Below are 16171 nucleotides of genomic sequence, written 5' to 3'. Positions count from 1 at the left end.
TTATTTAACAGCACCTTCTGGATTTCAGCCAACATGTCACTGTTTATCAAAAGGGTGGAGGTTTCCTCAGAATGAATAACAGCTACAGCAACAACCTGTTATGCTCACACAACTGGGTTTTTTTTCCGGCTCCACCGCCCAAGTTTATTTTGTGTGTTTCTGTTTGACTGGGTGTGACTCTGCTCTGTTAACGCGAGGAGACACATGACCAATAGGAAGACAAACTCTCTGGAAGTCTCTGTGAACTTCTTCCGCAAACTCTTCAAGGTGAGTCCGATCTAAACCTCTCAAAGTGAACAGGGACGCGTCGAGTAACTGCGAAGCAATGACCGGGACACGTTAGTGGGGAAATGTTCGCTTCACTTTCATCCACTTTACTCGAGTTTCTCGTTTACATAACCGTGCGTCTTTTCCTCTTTTACGCACGAGCGCAGCCTTTAAAACTCCAAACTTACTCACACATCTCATAAAAGCAGCTTCGTGTAATAACGTGAAGCAGGTGATTGGATGAATCTGCTCACATTTTTAACGCAGTTTAAACTTTTAAGTGTCTCTCTTGTTGTGGGGCGTTGGTTGCCAGCTCCGCTTCACTTTTTCCAGGAAGCGTCCAACTTTTAAGGCGTCGTCCACGTGCTGGTAACCAAAGCTCAATCTGTGGTGTTAACCTGCCATGTTTGTTTGCTTCTCTGTCCTCCGGCTGGAAGAGATGATACAATTAGAGGCCTTGTACTGTGTGGGATCGATATGTTCTCCATTAACAGGCGCATTAACGTTGGAGAGGGTTTCTCTCTCTCTCTCTCTCTCTCTCTCTCTGTGGCCACGTCTGGCTGAGGGAGAGTCAGCTGACTCGGGGGACGCAGCTCGTGTTTGTGTTCAGAGGAAGAATCTGAGACATGAACTGTTTAGAATCTGTCCAGAGCCAAACGGTTTCCAGCACCTGATGTGTTCAGACTGGTTTCATTTTGCTTTTAATCCTAATTCTGTGAGAGGTAGTAGTATTTATAAAATGTCTATAAGGGAAACATGTTATTTGAGATCATTGCATTTCATAAACTGGTATATTAACAGTTTCTGATATTTACTACTAATACCAATACCATAAAATAACCATCAAATATGACATGTCACTAATATAAAAGTACAAATGTATTATCAGCAACATGTACATAAAATATTAAGGTACTGCTCAGTAAAGGTACTCTGACTGATATGTGATTATATTGTAATATTGTTGATACGGATGTTTCATTTTGCAGAATCTTGCTGTTGCAGCTGAGGTGGAAGTAGTTTGCACTTCTTTACTTGAAAGCTTAAATAGGTTTGTTCTCTATTTTATTTGTTTGCATTCTTATAAACTACTGGCTTTGGTAAACATGATCTTACACAGTTATTTAAAGGACAATAACTAGAGTGGAAATTATAGTTTTTAGTATAATTGCTCATATCTCAAGTGTGTCAAAGGATCCCATCGAGACACTTGCTTTATTGTAAGTGGTTTAATCTTTAAATATTGTTTGTATTTTTTAGGATTATAATATGTATTTTTAATCTGTAACGTGTCTCCTAGTGGGGAATACGTAATACCACACAATGGGAATAAGTAAAAAAATGAAGTGCGTCGAAATTGTACTTTTTACAATACAATGTGTATTTCCACTATGTCTGAATATTAATGGGCATACAAGGGAAATTCTGTGCTGCCTGTGATTATCAATAGTCTCTGTTCCGTTAGTTTCTGCAGCGCCTTGCCTCTGAAAGTGTGATTCCTCAGAGCACTTTTATGTTTGAATTAACTGTGTAAAGGGGCCTCACGTGCACTTAAGACTGCAGCTCCACAACCCCTGGGAGGATGAGAGAGAGAGAGAGAGAAATGGAGACAGAACAGATCAGTGGAAAACAGGAATCACAGCGTTATCACGGTCAAATCAAATAAGATGCAGTAACTGTCAATGCCCTGACATCCTAATGGAATCTCGTGTACTTTGTTGTGTCTGTTGTCAAATCTTACAAGGAAATTATTCAAGCATTTTGCATCTTTCATCTCACAAATGTAGCTCGCTCTCATTTCAGATCTCAGTTGTTGATGTTCAAATAACTTAAAGAAATAGTTTGTTTATTTCTTTTTATTTCAGTTACATGGCAAGTCTGAATGAAGCTGCATCTGTAGCTTAGCATAAAGACTGGAAACAGGGGGGAACTGCTAGCCTGGCTATGTTGAAAGATATAAACCTGACAGCTCCTCTGAAGCTCATTGAATAACAAACTGGATATTGTTTGTTTCACAAGCACAGAACTGAATGCTAAATACAGCTGATGTTGTTTTTTAAGTTGGGCGTTGAGTCACTGCTCCGAAACCAACAAATAGTCACAATGGGGCGATTTTACACTTTGGTTTTTGTTGCAGATTAAAAGATTGAGACATAATATGTTAGTTACTTTTAATTTTAGAGGTGGTTGTTGACAGATTGTGTCGCCCGGTGGACTGAGTCAGGTTATGAACTAAGCTTTTACTGTACGGTCATACGAGTAATGTAATAAGTAAGTCTATCACCACATTTCACAAGATATCAAACAGTTTAATTTTAAGACGTAAGGTGAGTCATCTTTGGTCTGATGTTGAAATGTAATCACAGTTATAGAATCTGTCGCGGCTGCAGACGTGTGCGATGCATCAGACTGAGGAACAGTTCTTATCTTCCCCCTGTAATCTTCTGCAGTGTAGCCAGATAACCCCCCCCGGGATCGAGCGGACCTCAGCAGAGGGACGAACTAGCTGACAGACTACTTTCCATTGTCTTGTTGCCGTGGTAACTTGCTGAGTTCCACTGTAAAACGCACCCTTGCCCAGCAAGTTTCACCTCGTCCACTTTATCACTTCCCACGCCCGCTGCCTTCGTATCGACTGAGGCGGAGGGAGCAAACTGTGCTGCTGCAGCTGCTGCCTCACGAAACCCAGAAACCCGAACAAGACATAAACATTAACATGGGACGAGGTTCAAAACAGCAATGAAATATGATCTGACTCTGTGAGGCCCTGTGACTATTTGTGCAGACAAATTCGTACCAGATTGTCAATAATTCCACCCAAATAACCGGTTTCCAGTTTTGTAGAAGGACATGTCTGAGCATGCCTGTGAAATCATCTGTTCCTACTCTCAGTGTCTGTGTTAGATTTTCCAAGTCATGTGCTCATCTTGTATTTAAGGTGACAAAGTGCAAGACAGGAAGTAGCTGTCATCCCCGAGCATGACAGAATACTTGCTTTAATTATTTTATGCGTCATTACTACGATAAATAATTGAGATTCCTGGTGAAAATGCAGTCGATTTTCACACAGAAAAACAACAGACTGTTAAACAAAACAATCCCAACTCAAGGTCCAGCTTCTAGCTTTCAGTCTTTATCAGCAGATGCCGTTATCTTACTTGTCCTGGAAATGGATTTGTTAAACATGACATATAAGCACTTTTAGGACCTCTCGTCTGGTTTGGCTCAAAGTTAAAGGAGTAGTTTGTCATTTTTAGGAATTCATTTTGAGATAAACAAGAGAGTGAGTCAGGTTAACAAAGGTTTATCTAACCTGCAAGCTAAAATATGCTAAGCTAAGATAGCCAGCTTGTCTATGTATGGTAATAAATTCCACATACCAGCCACTTTATCCTGTTTGTTTTAAAAACCAGTAAAGTAAAATCTTTATGCTAGGCTAAGCTAAATGGTTTCATATTTAATAGATGAATGTGACAGTGGTTTCCATTTTCTCCCCTAAGTCTGGGCAAGAGAGCAAATTTCCCAAGAGGTTAAACTATTCTTTTACGCGTGAATTCTTAAAGGTCGAGTGTGTAAGATTTATGTGAAAGGGATCTATTGGCAGAAATTGAATATGAAATAATACTTGAGACGTTTTAATTTGTGTGTTTCATCTAAATTGTACGAATTGTTGTTTTCTTTACTCTAGAATGGGGCCTTTATGATTAAATACTTTATATTTAAATAGTTTATATTTAGATCAGTAGTGGTTCCTCTCTATGGAGGCCGCCATGTTTTTTACAGTAGCCCAAACTGGACAAACTAAACCCCTTTTGAGTTTTTATGAGGACTGAAGGCTACCGCAGGCTCTCTTTCATGTTTGGAAGGGGAGGGTGAGGTGAGCTGCAACATGCAACTTCACCACTAGATGTCGCTAAAGTCTACACACTGAACCTTTAAAGGTTTCTTTTTGACATCATTTCCTATTTTACAGTATATTATTTGACCATATAATGTATTTTAGTAGTAGTCCTGGTTAGGCTTGGTATTGAAGCTCCTCAATGTTTCCTAATATGTTTCCTCATAATTTACTAAGGGAAATAAATTGTACTTTGCTCGTTTCACTTTTCTCACAAAGTTCAAAATATAAACTTTGAACTTTCATGAGCCTTTTAATGAAACTGTTTATTTCCAACTAGTGACGTAACAGTTAAACCCACACTGCTCTTCCGTCACTGCTGAATTCCCTTTGCATTGTTGACTCATTGCTCACTGGGTGTGACCAGCAGTCGGCTCTGAAGCTCACTCGGCTCTTTCTCTCTTTCCTTATCAGTTTTGACCGTGTGGTGAGAGGAGCAGGAGAGCGAGCCACTGTCCAACAACACTGCCACAGAACTGTAAGTAAATCTACTTAACCCAACATTTGTTTCTGTCACTATTTCTGACACCTATCGCCTCTTTTTATTTAGCCCGGGTTGTATTTCTCTGACTGGATCAACTATTTCTAACCACCAATGTTTTTCCTTGTCAGAATCAGCTTGGAACAACATCAGCAAAGATGGCAAACCAGCTACAGAAGCTAGTAGCAGAGAGAAAGGACATGGTGGAGACTGTGATGGAGGTGTTTGAGCAAGGAGCTGAAGTGGTGGCCAGTATCGCGGGTGACCTCTTCCCCATTTTCTCCATCGCTGCTCCGATTGTCAAACTGGCTCTGGACAATGTGGAGAGCAAAGAGGCCGCGTTCATGAAGGAGCAGTTTCAGAAAGTTCGGGAGCGTCTGGATGTGGTGTCTGAGGAGATTAAGCGGATCAACGATGAGATCAAGAAGAGCGGAGTGGATACTGCGTATTTCTCACTGGAGGAGAACATCACCAACCAGTTCAGGAAGTACATGGACATCCTTAACGCCAAACCCAAGTTCAGAGAAGTCAAGAAGAAGACTTTCCTGGAGCATTTTGCCAAAACGGGGGGCGACAAAAACCTAAACACCCTCTACAACGTTGTGACTGGAGATAACTTCTCCGGGGAATCTGTGCTGGAGATCACCCTGAACTACGAGGAGAAAAGTCGCCGGCCGGTGGAGGACTTCTGCGCCAGACTAAAGAAGCTTTTCTGCATCGGACTAATCGCTCTGTTGGGCCACGCCGCTCTGAAGGGATACGACGAGGAGGATGCACTTCTGAAAGACTGGGGTGAGAAGATGAACACTATCCAAGGTAAAATGAACGCTGTGATCGAAGACTGCATCGTCAGCTTCCCCAAACAGGCCGAGCTGGATTCCCGTCGACTCGTGAGAGACGAGTCGCACTTAACCAGTCAGCAGTTAGCTGATACCATCATAGAGATACTGAAGAAGAAGTACGACTGGGTCGGCTGGTCCGTGCGTGTATTCAAGTCGCCTTCAGGCTTTTTTGCCAAGAACAAGAAGGATTTCCACTGCCCAACGGGGAAGAGTCGCTTCCAGGTCCCTTCATCGGATGAGACACTCAATGTCTGGGTGTCCTACAGCTCCTCGTCTGAGCCTGTGGACGGGAGTCGCATCCAGCAGCTGATCGAGAGTCAGAAGAAGGTCACGGCGAAGGGTGTAGCTGAGTTCCTGTTTGAGAATTTACCCGGAGACTGCGTGGTCCACACGGTGATAACCAGCAAGGACCTGGCCTGCTCCTGGAGCTTCAGCGATGATCTCCACTACTGGGAGGAGCACAAGAAGTTGTTCGTCTGTGTTCACTCCGCTTAAAGTTTCAGATGCTCCACAAACTCTCTAGTCACTCAAGTTGCTTGATGTTTGCACAGATGTAATCACTGAGTCTATTGCTGCCTCTCATATTACACAGTATGTGCCTTAATTGTCTTTTGTAAGTTAATCTTTCTCCTTTTCTAAGAATGTTTGATATTTGTTTCTTGCCGAGATGAGGTGCAGAAACCAACAGTCCTTTTTTTTTTTTACTTCCTGATCTCTTATGGTTGTGCTTTGCTTCCTTCTCAAAATAACTCACCTCTTGTGACTTATGTTCTAGTTTCCTCTCTTGGTATGAAAGTTGTGGATTTTGAAATTTGACAATATCGAGATTCTATTAATAAGAGATTCTATTTTTAGATGATTGTATTTTCTACCGTAGTCGTAAGGTTCAGGAGGATTTGCTGTTTTGTTACAGGGGGATATCCAGCTGTCGAACACAGATCATGTTTTGTAGTGATAAGCAGTGACCTCACCCTGCTCGGACACTTGGAGTCACATTCACTCAAACCGAGAGAGAAAATGGCTCCTGACGTTAACACAGAAGAACTTAGAGTCTTCTCCTCATCTGAGAAAAATAGTAAACCTCATAACTGGCTGCAGTAAAGCACAACAAAGCAAAAGGCCTCAAACAACATGACACTTTATTTACATTCCGAGGTGTTGTGACAGCAACACTCTGTTTACGCACAGATGCCTTTGATAGCTCTGGTTGTGTCACATCTTGACCCATGTGATACTTGTACCTGCTCAAAAAATCTCTACTTCATTTACTTTTTTTAGAATATTTACTTTTTTATTTCGATTTTGGGGGATTTTATGATCTAAATCTATATAATCTAACCACGGACACTGCAGAAATATCTTTTGCATCACTGACCTGTTCTCTTTGTTTTGTGTTATTGAACACCACTGAAATCGGTTCCTTTGTATATTGTGTTTATTATCTTTGTTTGTTCAATTCCTGTCTTTTGAACATTTCATCATCTGATAAGAACAAGCCCCTTATTTACTAAAATTACTTTGGGGAAATGTTGCACCTTCGATTTTTCATTCTGCTATTTGCATACATTGTGTTTGGGATGTCGGTCGTCTAAGGTTCAAAATGCTGTGGGTTCAGCAGTGAATGTAATAACTCTTCCAAATAAACTCAAGTTACACATCATCGGTTTGTATGTTTTTGTGCAGTTGCAGTTTGTTTATTGTTTCAAAAGAAAAAATATATAATTGCTAATATCTGAACACGTTAATTTATCCAAATGTGTGTAGATCATACTCTATACTCATCATGTTCTTGGTAACATTTTATTTTCCAGGAACCAACACTTCACAAGTCCCCTTTAAATTGTTGCTATAAGAAATATTTAAACATTGAATAAATCTCTAATTAAGACATAATTTATATATTTTTTGCAACTTTTCTTTATTTATACTGCAGCTTCAACTTATTGTTCCCCACAGGAGGAGTTCATATCATAACACAAATATCTACATACAACTACAATGTTATATAACTTTTTAAACCAGTCCTCAGGTGGTGTTAAAGTCAAGTGTTGCTATTATATCTATTTCTGTAACATGTTGTTGACTCTTAAACTGGAAACCTGCACAAAATAAGTGTTTTTCTGCCATAGAAAAGTCAGATGACAGCATTAGGAGCAGAGTAAGTAAAACAAAAAGTACAATATTAACATCAACCCCTCTGAGGTGTCACAGTAATATACAGCTTAGACAGGAAGAGGATATTCTGGTTTGCTGGTTAGGAAACACCCATAGTGCTCGGTAATTACGTGGTTGTGGCTTTTCTATCTTCGGCACATAAACTCGTATCCCCGCAGATTGTCACTCCCCCGGCACACAAACCAACAAGTGCAAAGGAAAACAAGTGGGTCAAAGATCCTTGCCTAAATGTACATGTTTATTTCTTTCTTAGCGTGGACGTTAGCAGAAGGAAACTGGGTCAAGATCCAAGGTTTAATTATAAAGATTCACTCAAAAATGTGATATACTGATTTGAAGTTTTTGACTTTATGATTTAATGAGGAAACACACTGCGACTAAAACAGTACCTGTATCTTAATTCATTTAATCCTCTACAAAGGTGATGGCTAACTGCTGAATTTGACCTCTGACCTTTCATGCCAGCCTGAAAACTCAATCTTTTCGCATATTTGGCTTCATCACAAAATGAATATGGCGACAATGAAATCAAAGAAGAAGATAAAACAGTAGGTTTCTCACAATGAGAAGGTCAAACACACACTTTGCTTTGTTTGGCCATTGAAGGGTGAGAACTTCTGGTGTAGTGCCACATGTTCAAGGTCATTTTATTTTATTTATCCAGCCTGTTATCACAAGAAAGTCTCAACAGACTGAGAGGAACCAGGAAACGTCCGAAACTGAGGCCAAAACAACAAAAAACTGGTAGTGTGACATTCCTTCAAACAAATGCAGAAGGTGCAAGAGGACAGTAACATGGATAAGATCGTGTTTAGGACAAGGGAAGTGCTTCATATAATAAATATAGATTCTCAAATAAAGAGCAAGAGTCAAACTCACAGTGTCTGATGTCAGGAAAGTGATTCCTGCTGTGAAGCCTGGCGCAGGGAGGAGACAGACCTTGTTGTCTGGATACCTGTTTGCCAATGGAACGAAGCTGAGACAGCAGGAATTTAAAGTTTCCCTTCGTTTCTTAATGAACTCCAAATCTCCAATTTTCCACTGGCAGCTCAGCCACTTACATCAGTGTTCGCCGAGACGCTCGCTCTGCTGCATCAGCAGAAAAGAAGCTTTCAACAGAAACGGCCTGACATGATCCACACGGACAAACTTTTCCACTTTTGGAAATTTGGATCTGAATTTTTCTGGTGAACTTAAAAAACAGTAAAATCTCTCAAACTGAATGAAATAGGGATCAGATGACAAAGTGAAAACAATGTTATCTCTTTTGCATTATTGCAAAATAAAACAGATGAAGAGTTTAAAGGTATAATAATAAAAACCACAGATCTATCAGAAGCTCCTTCCTCCCTCTGGTACAGCTGCTCCAGGCGGATTTCTGTCTGCGCCCAGGTGGGTTGACGGGGCTGCCGACCCAAAACGGTTGAATAGGTGAAGTGATGCTGTTAATCAGACCAGAATTACTCTGCCATGAATATGATTTGGCCACAGAGTCCTGCATTGAGCGCCGGCCCCATCAGGTGACCTCAGGAACGCAGAAAAACATCACGTGGCAGCGGAAAGATTCGTCCGACTTGCAGGAAGACATTGTGCTGGCACCCGGCCCCACGACGCAACCCTGAACGCACACTTAATTCAGCGTGAATGGAAAAAGCAGCCATTTTGGTTTAATCAGATGGTGCATGTGGGCCGGTGTGTGGGAGGGGCTTGGTCTCTGAAATGCATGGTCAGCTCAGGGCTCTGAATGCAGCTCAGTTCAGGAGCTTGTGTTTGTCTGTTGCTGCAGAGCAAAGTGGACGAGACTTCAAAAGAAAGCCCAATGAAGTTAGTCAGACACTAATATGTTCCCATGTCAACGTCCATGAGTACGCCCTTGATCCTCCTGAAGGATTGTGGGTCTGATGCTGTTACAGCCTTTTCAGTGAAGTGTTCCAGCAGTGGCAGGAAAAACAAAACGTTTTACATTTCACAATCTCAAAGAGGATTCTGCTCGTCTCAGGCGTTGGGTTACACCTCAGGGATGATTCCTCTCACTATGAAAAAAGTCTCCATTGTCCCAGAATCCTCTGTAGATATATAAACAAGCAGTTGAACCTTCCTCTGTTTATTTACTTGTTGTGTATCTGAGAAGTTTGCTTTTAGCTCTATGGGATAATGCCGCTATTACTGAGGCCTCTGCTTCAAGTTAACTAACAGAGATGAAGAATTTACGAAAAAGCATCTGAAACCAGAAACCTCTTGACTTTTACTCTCTGTGTTCAAACACCTCGTCTTCACTCGCCACCTCTGTCGCCGTCTTCGCCCTCGTTGCTGTTCTGTCCTCACTCCACATACCGATGTCAGGACAAGACCCGACAGGTTGATGTGGCACCGCGATGTGTCAAAGAAAGTTCTCTACTATGCAGCGTTAGAGGTGCTACCACAGTTTGGTCTGGTGATGTTATAAAGAAATGACCCCGAGGCGTCTTCCTCATCCTCTCATACCTTTCACCTTTGCAGATTGGACAACTCCTCCGCTTTCATCAGTTAAATAACCCCAAACTGGTTTCTCTCACTCTGCAGGTTAATTCCCCTAAAGAGGAGGAAACACTGTGGTTAGATACCTGACTCCCAGTGTGCTCTCTCTACATGTGACCAACAGTTAAACAGCATCTCTCTGAGTAGTTGATGTGTTTTTAACTTTTATATCTAACTTGATAGAGAACTATATCTGTGGCTTTCTTTTACAGAAACACTTTAAAAGAAATAGCTTGTGATTTTATCATACTGTCACATGTAAGACATTATTTTAGATGTTAAAAAAACTCACATATAAGCTTAATGATGTTTTTTTTTTTTACATTTCACATGTGATACATTCTCATCAGAACATGTGATTCATATTTTGTGTTTTTCTGGGTACGGGTATAAAGCCTAGTTGTTCCCTCTGCTATGGATATTATGTTTTCACAGCTTGAGAATTGTGAGAAATGCATTCAAATAACATTCGTACAGTAAAGTTCAACTTAAATATCTAAGAAATAATTCATTACTTATGTGATGTTGTTTGTTGGGGTTAGTCTGTTTGAGAAGACCTGTGTTTCTGGATGTTGGCTGTGGAAGCTGTACCTTTACATGCAGATTCCTCACATCACTCCTCAGGATTGATGATACGTGAACAACACACACATACCTGTGGTTCTGCCTTAAGCTGTGTGTTTGTAGCTGTGTTGGGCAACAGGAATTCAGCGTGAGTCAACTTGCACGTCCGAGGCACCTGCTGTCGTTTCGAGTGTAGTTGGCTGAAAACTAAAAAACAAGACAGGTGCGTCTGCGATGTTACTTAATTCTGAAAGTCTGGAGGAAAGTCTGACTGTGTGCACATTGTTGTGTGAGGCTGTAGTTTGAGGATGTGTTTTGTTTTTCTTTAACTGCAGCAGAATCCCACAATTTCCTGTCAGCTCAGTGAAGCTATTTTAACTAAACTACACACAGTTCAGTGAAGATACGAGAGTCGTCCTGGATGGAATTTGGGTTACAACAGTTCAATATATACATCAATATGTTGCTTTTGCATTGTGTGAGCACAGAGAGGAGGCAAAACACATGATTGATCTACATCTAATTTGTAAAATTATCTGGAAGAAACACCAGACTCATCAACCCAACGTTCACTGGGACCAGACAAGAATGAAGATGTTGGTGAATATGTTGAATATGTTGAATTCTTCTCAAAATAAACTGTGCACAAGAAAAAACCAACAAACAAGGAACCACAGCTTTGATGGACAGGGATTTTTTTTAAATTTTATTGAGAGAATGAGCGCCATCTTGTGGCAAGTAATGTCATCACAGGGTGAGGAAATATAATAAAAAATGAATTCAAGTGCATCTTTATGATGAAGAAGCAGAGAAGTGATTAAAACACTTGAAAATAGAGGAATAGACAAAGAATGAAGACACAGCAAATGTGAACTTTGAGTTTTATTGTGTGCACGCCAGTTTAAATCTGCTTTAAAACTAAATCAAAGGCTAATTGAAAAAAACGAACATTGAAAACGTGTAAAATCACCTGAAATAGACTCTAATGTTATGATGTTGTATTTGAGATATAAGGTGGTTTTGCATGCATCCACGGATTCTAAGCACAGGGACTGGACAGGAGCATATCCTCTGACTCCGGCTGCTGATCTCCAACAAGTTTTCCAGCCTGATGGGATGAGAAACAAAAAATACATCAACTTTCATCGTCATGGGGGGGTCTGCGTCCTCTACGTGTATGACTCTTGAGTGACTGACTCAGACATTTGTGTTATACAGCCCCTGTGGATGATTTCAGGAGACTATCCGGAGTTCAGTGCACGTCTGAAAGCAGCTTGCCTCTGTTTGCTTTTGGACTAGTTCCTGTTTTTACTTTGAAGCTTCTTTTCCTCATGTGTCTCTTGCATGTTTTACTTCCTGTCTGTGTCGGATGGTCCCACCTCTGTGATTGTCTCTCATGTGTTTCACCTGAGTTCAGTTATCTCTGTGTACATCATTGTCTCTGTGCTCCCAACTCTCCTTTCCCACTTCGTCTGTGAACATCTTTTCTGTTTCCCAGTGTTCCAGTTTGCTGCCCATGTGGTTTCCTGACTTGGGCCTTTTTTTGGACTTGTTTGATTCTGGATCTTTGAGTTTTTCTTTTTTTTTTCTTTATTAAATCCACCATCTTCTTTACCTGTTTCTTGGGTCTAACCAAAAAAACTAAATGTAGCACCATATACACAAATCCAGATGTTATCACTTACACACATGTTGCAACCTATAGACTATTTATAAAGATGGACGACATCAAGTGAAGCAAGGGTGCCTTGATTGCCCCCTGGTGGCAAGCTGCAGGATAGATCACAAATCCTGTCTCCTCAGTATTACTGGATGGGACATGGACCAAACAAAGTCAAAGTACACATGCGCAAGATAGTGGGAGGAAGTCTTTATTTTCAGTCTATGTCTACAGCCTCTACAGATCCCGATAGCAGTTTGCTGTAGATCTGTTATGGTCGTGTGTGTTTTGGTTCATACCTCTTTCTTCTTCATACTGATCACAGCCTTGATGCCCACAACAGCAACACCAATACACACACACAGCTGGAGAACGGCCAGCAGGACTGACACAGCATCAGCATTCGCCAACAAACTCTGTTGGACAAGAAGTGAATCAAGTCATTAATTGATTCTTTCACAAAAAAAAGACATGTGGTACCCGAACACGTTGTCCTGCTTTACAGTTTATGCAATTTCCAACATTAATACTGAATATTTATACATTTACTACCTATAACTATAGGAACTTTGTTTTCTCATTAGCCAATTTGTCTGTGAAATACACTTATTTTTCTTATTTTGCTGAGTGCAATAGACTCGTGACTGTCAGTGGTAGTAGTGAAGCTGTATTGTCATTTACTGTAGTTTGTGCTTTTAGGAATAATAATTGTCAATATTCGTACCTGTAAACTGAAGCTGTGATGATCATAATGGGACCAGCCCCACACTCGGCCCCTGTAGATTTCTTGAAGTTCGATGCTGTACAGCACGATGCCAGTGAAGGCAAACACCGCACCAACCATGTTCACGATCACGGTGAAGATCACCTGCGAGTGACGGAAGAAATCCTTCAATTCAAATAGCATTTGATAATATTTGACAAAAAACTCCTGAGCCAGACAATTGTGGTGGAATTCGGAGAACGTTACTCACCAGGCATGGAGAAGGGAACTGTCCGGCCAAAATGGACGCGATTCCAGCTGCAGCGTACTGGAGGAAAAGACGAAGAGCTGTGTTATGTTTTTAAATTGACATTTCCCCTGTTTACTGTCTTTATGCTAAGCTAAGCTAACTTCATACTGGCTGCACCTCAGACTCTCTGCCAGAAAGTGAATAAGCCTATTTCTCAAAATATCAAAAGTTTTCCTATGTTATCAGTGGTGGGACAGTGCAGTACATTGACTTTGTTACTGTTCTTTTTCACGTATGTGTTCAAGTACTACTTCAGTTTTCATGTAGTAGACAAACACACTCTCACTTTAACTTTTAATACTTTTTGTACATTTAAATGCAAATACTTACATTTTACTCAAGTTCTACGTTAATATAATATAGGTTAATATAGTACTTTTACTTCAGTACATTTTAGTCTATTTATTTGTACCTTTACCTAAAGTAGAGTGTAATAATAATGTTATTTTACCACAACACCCAGCCAGTAAGAAGCACCATTTTCAGTCAGATCCCAAGGGTGTAAGCGAGGTCGTCCCGGCCCGAGCGCCATGTGGAACATGCCCGCCATGATCTGGATCGTCTGTAACAGATTCAAAACCATTCCATCTTAAGAGCGGCTCTGCGTGTGAATTATGTTTTGGTTAATTTATGTATCCACCAATCGACCTTGTGTTGTTTTATAATGTTTTTCTATTTCTCACCCCAAGAACCGCAGTGACAGAGGGTTTCATCAGCTCCTTGTTCACGGAGCAGCACACTGCACTGGTGCACAGAGCCCTCAGGATTTGCCACAGCGGTGGAATCAGGCTCTTGCTGTCGGCCTTTATGGTGATGACGGTCACCTCCTTCTCTTTGGTGAGAGTCACAGACATCCTTTACGCTCCTGACGCCACACACACCTGCAGCTGGAAAGGTCGGCTAATGTTAATATGTCCCTTGATAGGGAAATAACAATAATTGGCTTTTTCTTATTCAGATGAGAAGATTGATTACGGCTGTAGGTGTCAAGGATGAAGTTGGAGCCAGGAGGACATTAGCCTAGCTCAGCAAAAAGGCTGGAAGCAGCTAGCCTGGCTCTGCAGGAATATAAAACAACAAGCCCTGCTGATAAACGTACTCGACCAATCACGAGTCAGTCTCAGCTGTCAATTCACTATTTTCATTGCGTCAAATAAAAAGAGTATACCGCAAAAATCCACTGTGATAGGAATGACCTGAAATCACAGACACCATCTTTGAGAAAAATCTATTGTTAATGACTGATTATGACCCGTACTGCCACTAGCCACTAGGGGGTGATCAAGGTGATTCGGATTCTCTTGTGGATAGCTGTCATGGCGTCCATCTTTAGACACAGTCTCCAATTTGTAGTTTGTGTCCGTGTCTTCTTTAAATTAGCTTGATTATATCAGATTGTGGTTGTGCGGTGATTTTCATTGTCGCCTCACAAGAAGGTTTGAATCCCGACTCAGACATGTGGATTGTGATTATGTCAATTGGAGACTATAAATTAAGTGTGAAGGTGAGTGTGAATGGTTGTTTGTGTCTGTGTGTTGAACCTGCGATACGACAAATGTCAGAGGGGATTTTGCTGCAGCTCCTCCATCGACCCTCAAAGGATAAGCGCTATATTAGTTTGTGTTTTATTTTGGTGATTACGGCCCTGCGGCCATTTTCCAAGTGGTCTGTTGTCACTTCTGTTATTCCGTTCAACAAGAGGGACATGTAGTTGTGTAGCTTGTTCATCCACTTAACAAACAAGATATGACATGTACTGTATATATCTGAGCTCCACCTCCGTAACCTCTAACACATATCAATCTCCTCATCGCACTGAGAAAGAGAGAAGGGAAAGAAAGAAAGTGCGTATTACGCTAAAATAATAAATATGTCTTTCTTTTTTGTGTGCATGGTTCAGTTTGACAACCTTATCAAACCCAAACATGCAGATTTGCTACGGTGCAGCAGGAATTAAGGTATTTCTCCTTTGAAAAACCAAATCACCTGAGGTGCGTGATGTGTAACCGACTGGATGTGGTGACAAAAAGCCTCATGAGGCAGATACCAAAGTAAAATATTATGAAATGTAAGTGATGTGTTGTGTTTTTTACCACATATAAATCAATAGATATACAAGTAGATCTGGTGGGAGGGGGTTTCCCAGAATGTGCATAGAGCTGCATTAGTTTGTTTGTCACTTAATCCTCACTGTCACATTTCAAACAGCAATCAAATAAAATCTCTTACGTCACACAGACAAACAACCAGTTCAAATAGTTTTTAAACTAAAATAAATCATATCATCATGGATGGTACCTTTTAAAAAAAAAAAAAAAGTCCCAGTTCAGTGGCGTCTTTTTGAAAGATCCCATTTGTTTTGTTGTGTTGTATGAGAACTCACCTGCTCTGCTTCCTTGTGAAACACTTTCCCACACACACACAAGTTCACACCCTGTGTTTTCAGTTGACAGCAAAAGTCAACGCCCCCCCGCCCAGGTGGGTCGTTACTTCAAAATAAAAGCCTCTTCATTACAGATTTAATGCAACAGCATCATTACCCCACAAAGTAGCACAGTACAGACCATGTGTGTGTCTGTCTGTTTATGTTATTCAATTAATTGTTTAATAATGTAATAATCAATATCTGTAAACGATACCATAAAAATATCCACGTAGTATCATTTTATTTAACTTAAACAGTAAGTGCATTTGGAAAAACAGAAATAATTGCCTTTTGAATTGTGTTAATCTTCGTCTCAAACTTAATCTTAA

At 40.7% G+C, this 16171-nt stretch overlaps 2 protein-coding genes across 4 annotated transcripts; one reads left to right on the top strand and one right to left on the bottom strand.

Moving 5' to 3' along the window:
• The first annotated feature begins 71 nt into the window (after nt 1-71).
• Nucleotides 72-7148, top strand: rpz4 (rapunzel 4). 2 transcript variants are annotated; one of them, XM_035163536.2, is made up of 4 exons: nt 72-267; nt 1257-1318; nt 4580-4643; nt 4778-7148. In XM_035163536.2, the coding sequence occupies exons 1-4, from the start codon at nt 205-207 to the stop codon at nt 5981-5983; spliced, it is 1395 nt and encodes a 464-aa protein (XP_035019427.1). In that variant the 5' UTR covers nt 72-204; the 3' UTR covers nt 5984-7148. The 2 variants fall into 2 exon arrangements, with proteins under 2 accessions (XP_035019427.1, XP_035019428.1); XM_035163537.2 differs by lacking the exon at nt 1257-1318 and having other exon boundaries at nt 136-267.
• A 4465-nt stretch (nt 7149-11613) lies between these two features.
• On the bottom strand, nt 11614-16078 carry LOC118113717. 2 transcript variants are annotated; one of them, XM_047341035.1, is made up of 7 exons: nt 15801-16078; nt 14101-14304; nt 13869-13979; nt 13379-13435; nt 13129-13272; nt 12704-12820; nt 11614-11852 (listed from the first exon to the last, which is right to left on the bottom strand). In XM_047341035.1, exons 2-7 carry the CDS (start codon nt 14269-14271, stop codon nt 11784-11786), a joined length of 669 nt encoding a protein of 222 aa, XP_047196991.1. In that variant the 5' UTR covers nt 14272-14304; nt 15801-16078; the 3' UTR covers nt 11614-11783. The 2 variants fall into 2 exon arrangements, with proteins under 2 accessions (XP_047196991.1, XP_035019548.2); XM_035163657.2 differs by lacking the exon at nt 15801-16078 and having other exon boundaries at nt 14101-14475.
• Nucleotides 16079-16171: the final 93 nt, after the last annotated feature.

Source organism: Hippoglossus stenolepis, chromosome 8, assembly GCF_022539355.2.
Source record: "Hippoglossus stenolepis isolate QCI-W04-F060 chromosome 8, HSTE1.2, whole genome shotgun sequence".
Classification (NCBI taxonomy): Eukaryota; Metazoa; Chordata; class Actinopteri; order Pleuronectiformes; family Pleuronectidae; genus Hippoglossus; species Hippoglossus stenolepis.
The sequence above is the reverse complement of the archived record's forward strand: the minus strand, read 5'-3'. Positions and strand labels throughout refer to the sequence as shown.